At 50.4% G+C, this 16,067-nt stretch overlaps 1 protein-coding gene across 2 annotated transcripts in view; it reads right to left on the minus strand.

Moving 5' to 3' along the window:
• The window catches only part of NPAS2 (neuronal PAS domain protein 2), a 158,326-nt gene that overhangs the window by 12,851 nt on the left and 129,408 nt on the right, over positions 1–16,067 (minus strand). For both annotated transcript variants that reach the window (XM_077915017.1, XM_077915016.1), the window contains exons 10-16: positions 15,873–15,979; positions 13,433–13,580; positions 11,190–11,274; positions 8,015–8,156; positions 7,408–7,517; positions 5,157–5,246; positions 1,407–1,553 (exon numbers count right to left, since the gene is read on the minus strand). In XM_077915017.1, coding sequence (XP_077771143.1) covers positions 1,407–1,553; positions 5,157–5,246; positions 7,408–7,517; positions 8,015–8,156; positions 11,190–11,274; positions 13,433–13,580; positions 15,873–15,979 — 829 coding nt within the window. The remainder of the gene's footprint in view (positions 1–1,406; positions 1,554–5,156; positions 5,247–7,407; positions 7,518–8,014; positions 8,157–11,189; positions 11,275–13,432; positions 13,581–15,872; positions 15,980–16,067) is intronic.

Below are 16,067 nucleotides of genomic sequence, written 5' to 3' on the forward strand. Positions count from 1 at the left end.
TGTGCTGCCTGTTATTTTAGAATTCAGCTTGAATGTGGAAAAGGCAGGAAATAGAAAAGCCCGGGCTCTGAGGAGGATGTTCATACGCCTACCTTGCTTTTAGCAGTTTCTGGCTCAATTTCCCCCTTCCTGTTAGTGTAAAAATTCCATTCAAGTAATTGGAGTCAGGCAAGTTCTGCCAATCGGGCCCTGGATCAGTGAGAAAATATTACAGCTGGGAAGGAATAAGTAAAAGGGGACTTTGACACCACGATGACTCCATTTCTTTTCCTGTAAACACTGTGGTCCTCTCCCGGGTCCCCTGTGGGTGCGGCCAGCTGTGGGCGGGCCCTCTGAAGGGGGGTGGGGGGTGAGCAGGGGCAGCACCTGGGGGGGTGCCCTGGAGGCGGGAGGGCAGGCAGCAGGTGCCTCCCGCTGCCCAGCAATGCAGCCCCATCACTCGTTAGCTCAGCGCGCACCTGCCGGCTGCTGCGCCCGCTCGGGGGCTGCCCGTGGCCCCCGGGGCTCCAGCCCTATGGCCCAAGGGGCTCTCCTGCTTCCTTCTGCTCCCCTAAGGAGGGTGCAAATGCCTAGAGCTCTGAGGTGGACTCCAAGGCGAGCTGGAATTACACTCACCATTAGAGCCTGGGTCAAAAGAGTGCGCTTGGGAAGAACAGTCTTGGACTGATACAAGTGAAATTTGTTAAAAATCATTTATCCTTGAAAGAGAACTAATATATATATATATACACACACACACACAGCTTTCCTTCCAAAGGCAATCTTCCAAAAGGATTCAGAGAAGCGACATTCAGGGCAGGGTGTCATGGTTAAAAGCTGCGGTTGTCAGACCATGCAGAGTGCCACAACCAGCCTGCCACAAATGGGGTGGCCCGGAGATGTCAGGGTGCTGACTGCCAGCCCCCAGGCTCCCTCTGCTGTCCCCCTCGGTGCAGGGTGCAGATCTCATCATTTCCCATATCTGCCTGCATGAATGCTTTGGATGAGAGGCAACAGCACGGTTGCGTCCACGTCCCCCACCAGCAGTGGGGCAGTTATACAGGCGCTAGGAGTTTATAAGCCCGCAGGAGGGAGGCCAGCAGTAGTGCAAGACAATCAACCACCACTCATGAATGAAAATGCAGGGGATGTGTAGACATTATGTGCCCAACAGAGAGAGGGGTAAATGGGGAGGGTGTCATGTGATGTGCATGTTTGGCCAGGAGTTGGGGATGCAGGAGGTGGGATTCAGTCCTTGTACTTAGTGTTGGAGATTTCAATATGCTTAGTAAGCAGGACTCATTAAGGCAGTACAGGGGGACTCTGGCGGGAGTCCTGCTCCCTCCAGGAAGGATGGACAAATGTGACACAGGGTGGCGGGGAGGACAGAGACCATGGCATGCCCCTGGCCCAGGAAGGGGCATCACCTGCATGTTGGAATCCTGGACCAAGCAGAGCTGCTCCTGGATCTTGTGGAGCTCTTCCTGCTGCCACCGGATGTTGGCTTGCAGGATCCGTGTCCGCTGCTCCAGCTGGTCTTTGATGGTCTGGAACATGCTGAACTGTGCTGAGAACTTGAAGGTGGAGTCAAAACATACAACCAGATGAAAGAGTGATTTCAGCCTCGCAGACAGATGTTGCTGCTGTTCTGAGCAGCCCTGCCCACTTTCATTTCCGCTCCCTTATCCACCCTTTCTGGTGTCCCTACTGAGTGACTCACCGCTGGGGAGCTCAGCAGTGCATGAGGGCTTTGGGTGGATGCCAGGCATTCCAGGGGTCCCCGTGGGGGCTTTCCTGAGGCCCACTGGAACTGCAGGTCTAACGTACTGCATGCACGGCAGTCCGGGAGGGCCACAGAATCGGGACGTGATTTTGTAAGCAGGGCTCACCAAATGCCATTCCAAATTTGCTTAGCCAGACAAATGGTTTTGGAGACAAATGTCAAAAGCAGTACATCGGAGAGCAGGTGACAGTTCACAGGCAATCTGGGATCCTATCATTATCCTGAATCTGATCCTGGCAGGCAGGGCTCTTCTGTAACAATTCACGAATGAACTTGATTCTGACATTTCACTGGGGCCCTGCTCTCCTAACTGGCGGGGGGGGGGGGGGGGGGGGGGGAGGGGGGGGCATGGAGGCCTTACCACCCACCCTCACTGCCCCCAGGCTCGGCTGCTGCTGTGACCTTCTTAGAAGTCTGTGCACAAAAGAACTAAGTACTATCACCTGACATTTGTCCTGAGGGTAACACTGGCAGAGGGTGACCTTAGGGGAGGGACAGGATGACTGCTTTGCGGGAGAGTGCCAAGTTTCCTTTTCTCTCTGTCTCTCACCACTCTCCTGGGATGGACGTTGGCTTTAGGAAGATTCTACAGGTGATCTCTGCCCCATGTTACCTGTCCACCTTGACATAAGGTGTTTCCTTGCAGGAAACATGAATGGCAGGTCATGGCAGGTGAGGTCAGCACTCTGTTCTGGGCTCTCTGGGGGCACTCAATAATTCCTGTTTCTTGTGTTTGCTGGCCTGGGCCTTCCCTCCCTTCCTCCCTCTCCCCCCGCCCTCTTCTCCTCTTCCTTTAAAAAAAAAAAAACCCTTTATTCCCCTCAATCTCTATCCCAACAATCTCCCTTTTCCATTTCTTGCCCATCATCTTTTGCAAACCCTTCCAGAGACTTCCCCTGCCCTCTGCCCTCCCATACACGGAAGAGCAAGGTGGCTGGGAGAATTTCAGATACAGCTGGGATACACCGAAGGATGGAGTAACTCACCACAGCGGCGAAATAATAATAAAAAGAGCCAGTACAGATAATAAAGGTGGGTGCTGCCATTTACGGAGACCCACACCTGCCAGTCACTGCCCCAGGCCAGCAGTGGCAGGACATTAATTCTTCACATCACACGCCATGTCACGCATGTGACTCGCTTGAGATCACAGAGTTAGAAGGTGCTAGGGGCCAAAATGTGAATCCAGAGTCTCAGGAGTGAGGCGAGGCCAAGAGGTTTTGCCAGCAGCACCTCCCCTGCCTCCCAAATCCACCTCAATCAGAGCAGCTCTGGCTTCAGCCTTCATTTAGAAGAAAAAGTTCTGCTGTTAAACACGAGTTTAAAAATACCTGTGCTATGCCAGACTGTATCACAAAAATCCCTCAGCAGAATGTAAGTAATCAAAACACTGAGCTGGGAGTTTGAAAGAGAATTCGATTGAGAACGAAAATGAGTTCTAGCAGGTAGGAGATTGAACACACGCACGTACACACACAACACAGAAGCTTCCGCGGTGGGTTCTACAAAGTCAGGAGCTACGTCTGGCTCACCCGGTAGAGAGGGGGCTCTGGGCTGCCCAGGTGGCTCCAAAGGGAAACGGGAGAGGCCGGGCAGTCAGGGAGGGGCCGGCACTGTGTTTCATAAGTGTTAGTCACTTCCAGCATTATTCTGACTTTCTCAAGGCATTACAGGACACCCAGGCATGAGTCTCTTGTTCGATTCCTGATCATGGGCTTTTTGATAAAGACATTTATTCTAATTTACAGACATTTTAGAAAAACCGTGTGAAGCAAAACCACCAGCTACCCAGGGAACCATTTCTCAGATTTTGGATTTTATTTCTTCCCCCTTTTTGTGATAGGGGGCTAGGGTGATAACATGGGTGAACAGGAAGAGAGAAAATGAGTGTCCCTTGTTTTGCACGGAGCAGGTATGAAAAAAACGGACTGACTTGAAAGGTCAGCATTATGCAAGAACATCTTCAGGAATGTGGTCATTATTAATTGTAATATGCCTAACAGACTAAGAACTCTCATTGTTAATCAAAATGGTGTTTGACACATGCAAAATCAGAACTTGAAGAAGTCCTTAATCACATCGTTATGCATTATAAAACAAAGAAATTCTGCTACTATGCAAGACCTAGAAGTTAGAGGGACTCTCCTTTTATGTGCCTTTGGATTGAAAAAGTTACTAATTTCATACCAAATGTGCCTTGGAAATTCGAGGAGAATTTTTTTTTCCTAATGAGGATGAATATAGACGATTTTAATTAGTTGACTCTGGATGAGTAATTTTTATATCCTTCTAGCCTAACTGTAGCGAGGAGCATGTGCTAGCAGGTGTCCTTATTCTAGGAAGGCATTCGAGACCACTGTTAATGGGACGTATGTTGTGGAAGAGTTTTCATCAGTGGTGACAGGTTTGCACCGAGTCCATGCTTCGGCAAGAGCTCAGCCAGGGGCATGTGTTGGTGAAAGGCTACCTGTGACCCCCTTGGGGCCAGAGAGGAGAACCAAGCTAAAAAGCCCATGAAGGGATTAAAAGCAGAGGCTGGCCTCAGTGGAGTATAATGCCAATCAGCTCCACTGCCCTACTCAGCCACAGAAGGAATGACCACTGTTTCATTCAGCCACTTGCCAGGCCTCAAGCATGGCACATACTGTCAAAGCTCCCTGAAGCCCATACCTGCGCCCTCTTCCCTGTGGACCCTCCACTTGGCAACCTCCTACCCATTTTTCCAGGCCCAGCTTAGGCATTACCTCCAGGGGTGTGTGTGGAGGGGTATTTTCTTACAGGTTCTGAAAGAAACACACATGCCCCGCCATGGAGGTCGGTCCCTTTCTATGCCTGCCCCTCCCTTGAATCCTGCCCTACTAAAAGCAAGGACTGTGCTCCAATCACTCGGTGCCCCCCACACTCGCTCACTGCCTGATACGAGTAGCAACTCACTAAATGTTGCTGAAATAAGAAGCAATTAGTCAGCAAAGCCATGATCCTTAAAAAAAACAAAAAACAACAAAAAAAAAACACCCAAATGTGGTATTTATAGTACTGGACTCAACAGCTCTTACAATTTTGCAGTCTCCCTATGACATTTGGCCTAATTTAAATTTTCCTAAAATAACACAACCAATCTGGAGTCATAGAAAGTAAGAGGAACATGGAAGAGTGACAGAGATGAATGAAGATTAAGAAAAGGACAGTGGCCAGACGCATACGTATAGGAGAGAATTCATAGCTTGACGTGTCCTACTGGCACCTTGGGAGAAACGTTCCCTGTTTTGGGATCTTGGTTTAGTACCTTTACTTAGGCACCAGTGCATCCCCACATTCAGAGGGTACCAGGCAGGCATTACATCGTGGGGAAGTGCTGCCACCAGGTTTCTCTTTTCCTGGATCCCAGACTCACCTGTGTCATGGGGGCAGGGGAGCTCTGCAGGATGGTCTGAGGCAGGAGCTGCTGTGTAAGGTTACAGGATGATGGGGCCGGCAGGGGTGCCTGGGGAAGAGAGGGGGCCTCTATTAACACATAAACTTCTGGGCCATTCCAGAGGTATGCGGGCGTCCTTGGTCAGCTGGGTTCTCTGGCTTAAAGGAGGCCCTCCTGCGCTAGAGTGAAGAGCTCACTTCTAGAAGGTGGACTATGCTGCTGCCCTTGCAGGACACCGAGTCAGAGCTGACACATGGCTGGTGAAGGGTGCAGTGTGCTCTTGAGTAAGATTCTAGGGTCCCTCGGGGTCCGTGATGCCTCCTCATCATGCTTGGCAGCTCTGCTCCACTCCCCCTCCTTTGCCTTCTGTCCTAGATGCCATTCTTGGTGGATTTGGCAGCTCTTCTCCCAAACTGATACATTCTTAGCAGTGTCATTGAGCAGTATGAATGGGGTTGCGTTAATAACCGGTGTTGGCTTTGCGTGTGGTCCCGACGCTTTCTGCTCAACACTAATGCAGACGGACATGCATTAGTGCCATGCATATATATATGTCCATGAATTCCTCCAGGCGGTGAACACTGGTGCAACTTCACCAGACCCTGCCTGGAATCCAGTCGAGACACTCCTGGGAGGTCAGCTAAGTCACAGACCTTGTTTCCCGATCACTCGGGACAGGGCAGGGGGATGGTGGCGAGACAAAGTGTAGACCCGAGAGGTAAAACACTTAGCTTCATGGACTAGTGAGAGTTTTAAAAGCAGAATCAAAGGATTCTTCTGAAGTTGTTTCCAAACTGTCCTCGGGCGCTAGGGACCCCAGAAAGCAGCCCAAATGGGAAGTGTTACCCTGGACAACATTGGGAGGAAGTGACAGCAGGAGGCCTAATTTTGAGTGAGCAACCCCAGGCACAGGGACACCCAGAGCCTGCTTCAGATTCTCCCGATTGCGTCCCCACAGCGGGCAGGGACCAGGACCGGGCTTCCATCAGTGGCAGAAGGTAGTTTTATTGGACAGCTAACTGCCAGAAGAATGGGGTTCATGGTTCATGAGCCTGTTGAAAGGTGGTAGGGGAGAAAGAAAGTGGCCTTTGTCGTGCTTGTTTTGAAAATAAAACATGTCACCCAAGCTTTTCAAGTGCATAACTTTCAGGGAGACAGCAAGCAGGAAGGTGGCACGTCCACCCCCATCTCCGAAATGCCAGCGAGGGATGGATGTAAGGTATTTGGCGACTACCTGGATGCAGGCCCTGAAATTCTTCACACTTCTCCCATCCCGAGGTGGAGGTCTAGGCCCATCTCTGTGAGTGAGCTGTGGCCGCTCTGCCCAAGACGAATGGCAGAGGTGACACGGTGGGACATCCGAGGCTAGGTCATAGAAAGCCAGGCAGCTTCTGCTTGGCTTTCCTGGAAAGCCCCCTCTCCAGACATTTCTTCTTGGAACCCAGTCGCCGTGCTGGGAGAAGCTCAGCTCCCAGGTGTGGAGAGGCCCGTGTGAGTCGAGGGTGGGTGGCCTGGTGGCCTTCAGCAAGCCCAGCCCAGCCCAGGTGGCAGAGGTGACTGCGGATCCACCTGGGATGTGGATTCCCCAGGCCAGGCTGGCAAGGCCTCCGACACCAGGCAGCAGAGAGGAGTCAGCCCCACTGCACTCTGTTTGGATCCCATGAACGTGAGAAAGGACTGTTGCTTTACACCACTAAGTTTGGGGTGACCCCTTATGAGGCAAGAGATACCTGGAGAACTGTACATCAGTGATTTTTCATATAGCCAACAAGCTTTCTAGAAGGCCACTCCTTCCCTGACCTTCTGGAGAGGTCTGGTGTGTATCAGGGGAATGCCTGATATATGCAGACGTATTGTTTTGTTGACACAGACATCTCAAACATTTTCACTGGAGTGAAACAGGAGCCCAAATGGAAGGATCCTGTGTATCCTCAGAGACTCCGAGGTGAGGTGGGGGTGATCCCTGGTTTGAGGTTTCCAGCTGAATCTTTAAAACTCTTTTGGATTTTGCATTCTTTGAGTATAGCATTCATGTTAATTTTGGAGCAAAAATGTTTCAGATTGGTGGCCACTTAAATTACCTAGCTTCCCACCCCTGCCTGCCACCCTACACTCTCAATCTCTACGTACAACTGGTTCTCTGGGAAGACGCAGCACGCTGTCCTGTGGCCTGGCCAGCCCCACCACGCTGTGGCACCCCCGGCCGAGAAGTTTAAAGTCACACACGTACCGGCATGGTGGCTGCCTGGCTGAGCCCTGGCACGGGGAGCTCTTGGGGCAGCGCAGCCGATCTCGGCAAAGCCGTGGTGCTGGCCTCTGCCATCAGCTTGCTCGGGGTGGCTGGAAGAAAGCAACCGATCACCTTCCTGATTCACACATACTAAACGGCTTTCCTATCCAAAGAAGGGAACAATGACTATGGTGTCCACGTAACAAGGGCCTGGTTGACAAAAGAAGGCCAGCATGAACGGAAGCCAAGTGAGAGGCACAGAAGTTCTGTCAGCCTCCAACCTCACCTGGGAGCGGGGAGACACCAGCAAACCATCCCCAAGCTGCATGACCGCCCGGTTCAACCAATTGCCTGACCTCACACCTTACCGGAGTCACCCAAACCCGGCCAGACTAGCTGGTCTGCGTGTCACCTGCTTTCTGCGGCTCCAGCACAGAGAGAGGTGGAAGGCAGGAAGCCAGCAGGAAAGGAAGCAAGAAAGAGTACCGACGGCAAGGCAGCTTCACCCCGTGGGCAGGGACCGCCCCCCTCTGCTCAGGCCTGGGCCCCTGGGCCCTGGCCCCCCATGGGGCGCCCACCCCCTTGCCATCCGTGGCGGCATACTCACAGGCGGGCTCTGACATGGCCGTGTGCGAGGATTTGTGGGAGCTTCTGGAGGACACCGATGGTGAGTGACTGGTGTTAAGGCCCAAGGTGCCAGCGTCAAGTGCATTAAAGTGCTGCGTAGGGTCCAGGCTGGAGCCCTTGTCCTGAAACAGACATGCATGCACGCATGCGTGCACACACACACATGCAATCCATATTTCAGCATCGAGAGGATGGGAATGAATTATGTGACTTTAGCTCTTCTCTAGCTAGGAGGGAAAATTTGGAGGGTGTAGGGAGAAAGATCAGAACTATTTGGAAATAAATCCTGACATATCTGGGTAGGATATATGTATATATATGTAATCCAGGCATCTTTGAGAGGTCTGTGGCCTTATACAAGCAGTTATCTGTTACGCTTCCTCACCTTGGACTTGGATTTTGTAGATTTTCGTAACTGATGCTGCAATTTATTTTTTCCTTAAAACTGTCACCTTATTGCCCAGAATCCTGGCTTTCCCAGAAGGAGAGAAGAGGCAAGTTCTAGAAATGGGGGTGCTAGTGTGCTGGATTGTTAACACTCCAATGAAACAGATGCCTTTGGACCCTTCAGAGCACCTCCCACCACGGTCCCCCCACTGCTTCTCCTCTGCAGCCTCAGGGCCCTGGAGTGGAGAATAGGCAAAGTGTCAATGATCTCTTGTCCACTGGTTCCTGGATCCTAACTGATCCCGGATCCCAGGATGCCCCTGCTTCAAGTATTGTGTGATGAGAAAACAACTGTGACCTCCCAACACTGAGGTCCTTCCATCCTGCACTCCTTAGTGTCATAAGTGTAAGAAAACAGGGGTTAGGATAATTTTTAAGCTAAAGAAGAAACATAATGTTTGCTTTCCCAAGCCACGCTCCTATCCAGTCATAGGAGGATGGTGATGTTTCTGGCATCCACTAGGTTCTATGTCCCATGGTATTGGTCTTAAATCTCTGGGTGTGAGTCTATATAGCTATTCTGTCTTTTGAGTCATGACTCCCCGGAGGGTGGATGCTGTGTATGTGCCTGAGAAGGGCTGAAATGACTGATATGTGACCTATGGTCCTTTGTGCAAAACAGAATCACAGGATGTGCCTGGATTTGCTGTGCTAAATGTCAACTGTGAGGCTCTGCTGCTTGGTCAGAGTCTCCCCTAGATACACCTTTCAGAGTGGGGTCCTTGGCCCATGGCTGTTTGCAAATCGCTCACACCTGGTCAGCAGAGAAATATGTGCAGGCAATGAGAGTAAGCTCTGAGAAACTTCTATAGCCATCTGACATAGCTGCACATCACACTCAAGCATGGGAACTTGCATTTCACAAAAGCATCGGTCAGTGACAGATTTGAAATTAAACAAATTGTCCATTAGCACTAATAGTTTGAAAGGCATTGTCCCAGAGCTTTTCCTTTAAAAGGGGGCAGGCTGAGATTGTATTTGTGTGTTTACACACATGTGCATGTTTATGAGAAGTTCCACTGGGTTCTAGGATCAGAAACCTCCAGAACAGATTTCTGACTGGATGATGCACACTATGCCTGTTCGCGAGCCGTGGTGTATGGTGTGTCTAACACCTGCCTATGGACAGCTTAGTTCTGTTCTCGGACATGATACACGATGCATTATATGACAGAGCTGAGCAATAAACACTCCCATAAACAATGACAGGTGTGTCGTACCAGTGCGCTGGTGATGGATCACCATGGAACACACGGCCACGTAGCATGCCAGCAGGGGAGGCTCGCCAAAGACACTGGCTGCTCTCTGGGCCTTATGGGGGATTACTCCTTCCTTCCAACTCAACTCTCATGGACCAGAGATGCTGTCATTGTATTACTGCTGCCGCGGCAGCTTCTGGCCAAAGTGTCTGGATTCTAGGTCCCTGGGCAGCCTGGAACTTGAACCGCATTTCGCCAATATAAGAGATGCTTTCCCCTATGTTTTCTGACATATCAGAAATTGGGATGTGTCTTCCAACTGATGAAAGGAAACCCTTATTTCACAGATTGGCGACAGCATCTTCTCTTTCTTAGTGGGAGATAAATAATGATGGATCTTACAATGGATAGCTTCTTGGCTTTGAAGAAATACAATGCTCCCTCCCTTCCTTCCTTTCTTTCTTTTTCTCCCAACATATCTGTCTGCTGGAAGAGTGACCTTTGAGGAACAGGGCTCTGGTCTGCTTGCACGTTTCCCTCCAGTTGTCTGACACACCAGGACAGAGATGGGGAAAGCCTGGCTAGAGGGGATCTGAGAGCTGAGTGCAGAGGAGGGTCGGAGGTAAGGCTTTGTGAAGGGAAACATCCCTCACTAGCAGAGCTCCCTGACACAAAGCTGGTTCCACCATGGCTGTGACCTTCAGACACAGACGTAGAACGTGCAGCTTGTGACTGACAATATGGGGGGTGTATGATGGGCAGTCTCCTCATGGGAGGCCTGGGTCCTGGAGGCAGTACGTCAGCACTTAGGCCAAGAGAAGGACAGGGGCACCCAAATTATTCCACACCTCGATGGGATGAAGGAATAAGCCCCTAGCTTTTCATCTTTGGGAGAGATACCAAGTGGACTCATTATAGCCACTTTCATAAGGATAGGAAGTTGCTAAATCATGCTTTGAGTCCAGAGGCTCACTTGTTCGTTTCTTTCTCTTTCTTTCTCTTTTTCTTTCTTTTTCTTTTTCTTTTTCTTTCTTTCTTTTTCTTTCCTTCTTTCAAGATTATTTATTAATTTACTCGTGAGAGACACAGAGAGGCAGAGACATAGGCAGAGGCAGAAGCAGACTCCCTGTGGGGAGCCCGATGCAGGACTTGATCCCAGGACCTGGGGATCATGCCCTGAGACGAAGGCAGACGCTCAACCACGAGCCACCCAGGCGTCCCTGGAGTCCGTTTCCTATACAGCTCTGTGAGTTCTAACCCTCAGGACCCTCGGGTATGCAAGTTAAATCCTCTGTGTGCTTCTGTGCTGCCTCCTCTGAAGGGTGAGGAAAATAACAGTGCCTGCCTCACAGGAATGTCACGATGGTAAACAAGTGAGCACCCAGGAAACGTACTGAATGGTACTGGGAGTGTAGCAAATACAAATATTACTACTTTTATTATAACAACTCATGGAAGAGCTTACTTAGGCAAACTTCGCCTTTGGCCAGCTGGTGGGGATCAGCATACCTTTAGTGCCGAAGCGTGGACAGCCTCAGGGGGCGGGTCTTCCAAAGCCAGCTCCTGCCTCCTTTCTACCCGGACATCTGCATAACTGATCGGGAAATCAAGAGACCACAGCTGGAGGTGGGACATTCCAGATGGCAACAGCAAAGAGGGCTTGTGTGATACATCGAGGTACCCCACGTGACACCCACCCCAGAATCGTCACCCCGAAGGAGGCTCGTCTGATCACTGGTTTGAGGAAGGAGTTTCATTCTCTGCCCAAATTCCACCAGAGTGACTTCTAATGTGATATTCAAAATATTTTCCTTTCCAGGATGTTTTTATTCCCTTTCTCCTTTACTTAGCTTCTCCCCATGCCCTGAGACTTCCAAACGTAATTGTCTTTAGAAACATATTTTCATCTACAGGATAAGCCTCGGCCTTTGAATGATCAGAAGCTTTTCTTAAAACCTACTCAGTCTGGACTGTGCATAGGGAAGTGACACATGACTTTTCTAGTAATTATAACCTTTGAACATTATCTCTCAAACAAATCTAGATCCAGACCCAGAGTACTGATTAGTCTGTGGACCCACTTTGAAAATAGCGTGGGTAAATCCATTCAGTGTGGTGATGGCTGCAGGGCCCCAGCTGTGGCCTCTGTTTCATGAGTGGAGGTAGAGGCTGGGCGAGGGCCTTTGGGAATTGACAGTGGCTCTTGGGCCCCTGGAATGCTTGTTACCTTATTTACTCACTAGTTTACTTCCTACTTTCTCTGAGAGTAGATTCCCAAGATTTGGGAGGTAGAGGATTGAGAGAAAGAGCAGGGTCAAGGGCAGAGTCTGAAGACCAAAATGTTGATGACGTCCAGCCTTCCCTGGTGGCAAAGGCCCAGGCTGGGTGGCAGTAGGTGGACAGGCCTGTCATCGGAAACCACTGGCTGCTGAAGTGCCAGGGGGTGGTGAGCAGCCAAGATCAAGTCCCTGAGAGTGGCATGCAGTGTGATGGTCAGGGTCACTGGCAAGAAAGACCAGCATTTCTCCCCACTTACTGAAACAAGAGAGATTTGCTTGTGGACTGCATAAATGCATGTGTGTGTGCATGTACGTATGCATGGTATCTCTCCATTTATCTACCCACCTACCTACTTATTATCTATCATCTATCTTTTATGTATATACATATAAAATGCAGTATGTATAGCATCTATGTGTACATATATATCTACCCACCTATTAGCTGTCATATATACATACATGCCTACACTATATATAACCTTTCTTTCTTTGCTCTGCTCACAAGTTCTACTTCTCCAGACCAGTTTCAAACTGATTGATGTCCTTAAAATCTCTGCAGTCGGGTTAAAAACCCCATGAATGACATTTCTTCTCTACCTTTGGAATTGTGACCTTACACAGCCCGCATCTAGGAAATGCTGGGTATGCAGCTTCCCCGGGAAGCTCTGCTTATCCCCCCTGAGCTGGGGGCTCCCTAAGGCCACTGGGAACTGCTTGGAACCCTCTCCCACTCACAGCCAGGCTCTATTCCCAACACTGCCTCAGTTGCCAGCAGGGGTTTTTAATGTATTAAAAATAAAGGGGACTAGGTCTGTGAGTTATTTAGAGGTAAAATTTTAATTTTCTTCTCTCTCTTTTTAAGATTTCATTTATTTGAGAGAGAGAAGAAAATAAAGTCTTAGGGAGGGAGGGAGAAAGGGAGGGTGGAGGAGAGGGAGAGAGAGAGAGTGAGTGAGAGCACAAGCATGGGGGAGAAGCAGAGGGAGAGGGAGAAGCAGACTCTCTGCTGACCAGGGAGCCCAATACAGGGCTCATCTGAGGATCCTGGGATCATGACCTGAGCTGAACGCAGACACTTAACCCCCTGAACCACCCAGGAGCCCCTCAATTTTCTTCTCAAAACAGTGACAAGGGAAGGCTGGGGGATGAATGGAGATGAGGGGGAAATGTAGAAGGAGGTTAGGGAAGCAGTAAATCACTAAGTCACATGTTGGCAGCCTGAAAGTGGGCATGAAGTTTGTGGAGGGGCCTGAGTCCTCAGTCCACCACCGGGCAGGGGGAGCAGATATGATTGTGTACCTGGAAGGAAGCTGAGCTCTGGAGACTACTCTGTGACCTGCAGGGTACAGCTCGGGCCCGCTGAAAAATTCGAGCCCAGGGCTTGCTTGCTCTTCAGCAGCTGAGAGTACCAAGGTAGTGGGGGCTCCATCTGAGTGGCTCCTTGCCCACCCTCCCTGCCCCAGCCCTCACCTGACAACCGAGTGTGTGCACACGATGAACTCGGGCTTGGAGTTCCACTGGTGGTAAGTGATGTAGTAGTGCGTCTGCAGCCAGATCCACTGCTGGCCCTTGGTCAGAAACCGGTAGCAACAGGACTTCCCTTTACCAAACTGCATCACTGTTAGCAGAAAACGGAGTCTGCATGTAGCAAACATTGATATGAAAATGATCTTCCCCCCAGAAATTACTGTGAAAAATATAAGCCTTTGAAAACACAGTGCCCAGGACGCCTGGGTGGCTCAGTGGTTGAGCGCCTGCCTTTGGCTCAGGTCGTGATCCCGGGGTCCTAGAATCGAGTTCTGCGTTGGGCTCTGCGCAGGGAGCCTGCTTCTCCCTCTGCCCATGTCTCTGCCTCTCTCTCTGTGTGTCTCTCATGAATAAATAAATAAAATCTTAAACACACACACACACACACACACACACACACACACACACACACACCCAGTGCCCAACATTGTTGATTTCCCCAGGTATGCTGTATTTTAAGTGACTCTCAGGATCCTGGTAAATAATACTGAATTCTTAAATCATGGGAGAACCACCTGCATGCTTCCCCAGATGCTCAAAGGCTCAAAAGAGCCCCAGACAAGGGCAGATTCCTTAACTGGAGTTTAGTGACAAAGGGGGACAGGTGGACCTGTCTTTGTTGCTGCAGGAGCCAAGGATGGAAGAAACAATCCAGATACTGGGAGAGCTAGGCCCCAAATAGACCTGACAGCCTGCAACCTCTGGAGGGATTGTGCGGCTGTCAGCAATTCATGTTGAGTGTACACAGCCCTGAATGCGGGAGTCAGCTCCAGCTGCCTTCCACCTCAGGCCTCACCACCCCAGGGCTGTTGGAGGGCGGGAGGCTGGGAGGGACTGTGGGTTTAGGGGAGGACAATTTGGGTTTCATTGCCCTGGTGGCTGGAGGTTAGCACCTCTTTCTGCAAACAGTTAACAGATATCACAGCTAGAAAACTACAGCTACAAAGGGAGCCACTGCCTCAGAGAAGGCGATCTCTGAAGAGGTGGGAAGCCGAGCTCCAGAGTGAGAAGATCTAGCCTGAGCCCTGGGGCAAGTCCTTCAGAAGATGAAGGTAATTCTACAACCAGGATGGACTTGCTCCCTCAGAAGGGTCAGACGCAGCCGAGGCTTGAGGTAACCCTGCTTCTCAAACTTTCCTGGTGCCCACCAGTCACTTGAGGAGCTTGTCAAAATGGCTATTCTGATCCTGCAGGCCTGGTGGAGAGGCCCGAGAGCCTACAAGGCTAACCCATCCCTTGTGATGACTCTGCTGCTGCTCGAGGACCACCCTTTGTGGAGCAAGGGGTTCAAGTTTTAAAGATTTGCCTCAGATTCTAACAGGGGATCCTGATGGAACTCGAGCCTTGTCTTCCGTTGAGGAGAAGAGCAGAGAAGAGAAAGTTCTCAAGGGCACGACAGATGGCACGTCTCTCAAAATACAGTGTTAGTGGTCAATTCATGTGTCAGGATCCATAAGTCAGTATGACTACAAAAGTTCCTGTTTAAAGCTAGGACTTGGCACTGAAAATACAGCTGTAAGTGGTTAATTCTTGACTCCTCTTGCTAAGTGAGAACCCAGATATGCTAATTATCCCTCCCTCCCACATCATGAGTCTAGCTCCCCTTATCTCTCTCTTTCTCTCTCTTTTAATATTTTATTTATTCACAAGAGACACAGAGAGAGGCAGAGACACAGGCAGAGGAAGAGGCAGGCTCCCTGGGGACTCAATCCTGGGACCTGAGCCCGGGATCACAACCTGAGCCCAAGGCAGACGCTCAACCACTGAGCCATCCAGGTGCCCTTCCCCTTATCTTCCGCAGCAGAGAGCCTCCCCTGATCCCCTCCCCCAGCAAGGCAAGCCCCCCAGTAACCTGAGCACGTCCCTTCCAATGTAGGGACAGCATCCTATAGTGTCACCTATTTCTGCTTTTCCATTAGACCTTGCTCCTGCAGAACAGCAAGGAGATTCTGATCATCGTTATGTCCTGGGCCTAGCTCTCTGCCCTCTAGCTTGGTGACCAATATAGGTTGACAAAAAGCAGTGATGTAAATTCAGTATTTGAAATGTATAGCATTAACTTAAAAAAAACGACCATCATCATCTTATTTTCTTAAGTAGGATTAAAATAGCTTGCATATCTGAGGGGTGCTGGAAGGTGCTGGAAGGTGCTGGGGGGTGGGAGGAGGCAGAGCAAAGTCAATTCCTGGTGAAAGCACAACCCAGGGGCAAACCACATAAGCACCTCCACCACGCTCCTACATCATTTCAGAGAAAACAGTCTTCCTCCTCCAAAAGAAACCAGATAATAAGCAGACTTCCAGGGCCCCAGGGCGCTGCTGTCGGGGCTCCTGTGGAGGCTACTGGAGGCCTTTAGGCCTGGGGCTGGGTGTGCGATACTCACAGTGCTGGTGGCACCTGGCCAGGAGCTCCAGATCATCGATGTGGTAGTAGTCATAGCCCGAGGTCCCCAAAACTTCAAAAGGCAGGTATCCTATGATCGGAGGGGCTCTGCCAAACAATGGGGATAGTTCATCAGAGAGCGAGTACCCACCCGGACTCACCGCGGCAGCACCTCAATACAGAGGGGGTACAGTTG

Source organism: Canis aureus, chromosome 11, assembly GCF_053574225.1.
Source record: "Canis aureus isolate CA01 chromosome 11, VMU_Caureus_v.1.0, whole genome shotgun sequence".
In the NCBI taxonomy this organism is placed as follows: Eukaryota; Metazoa; Chordata; class Mammalia; order Carnivora; family Canidae; genus Canis; species Canis aureus.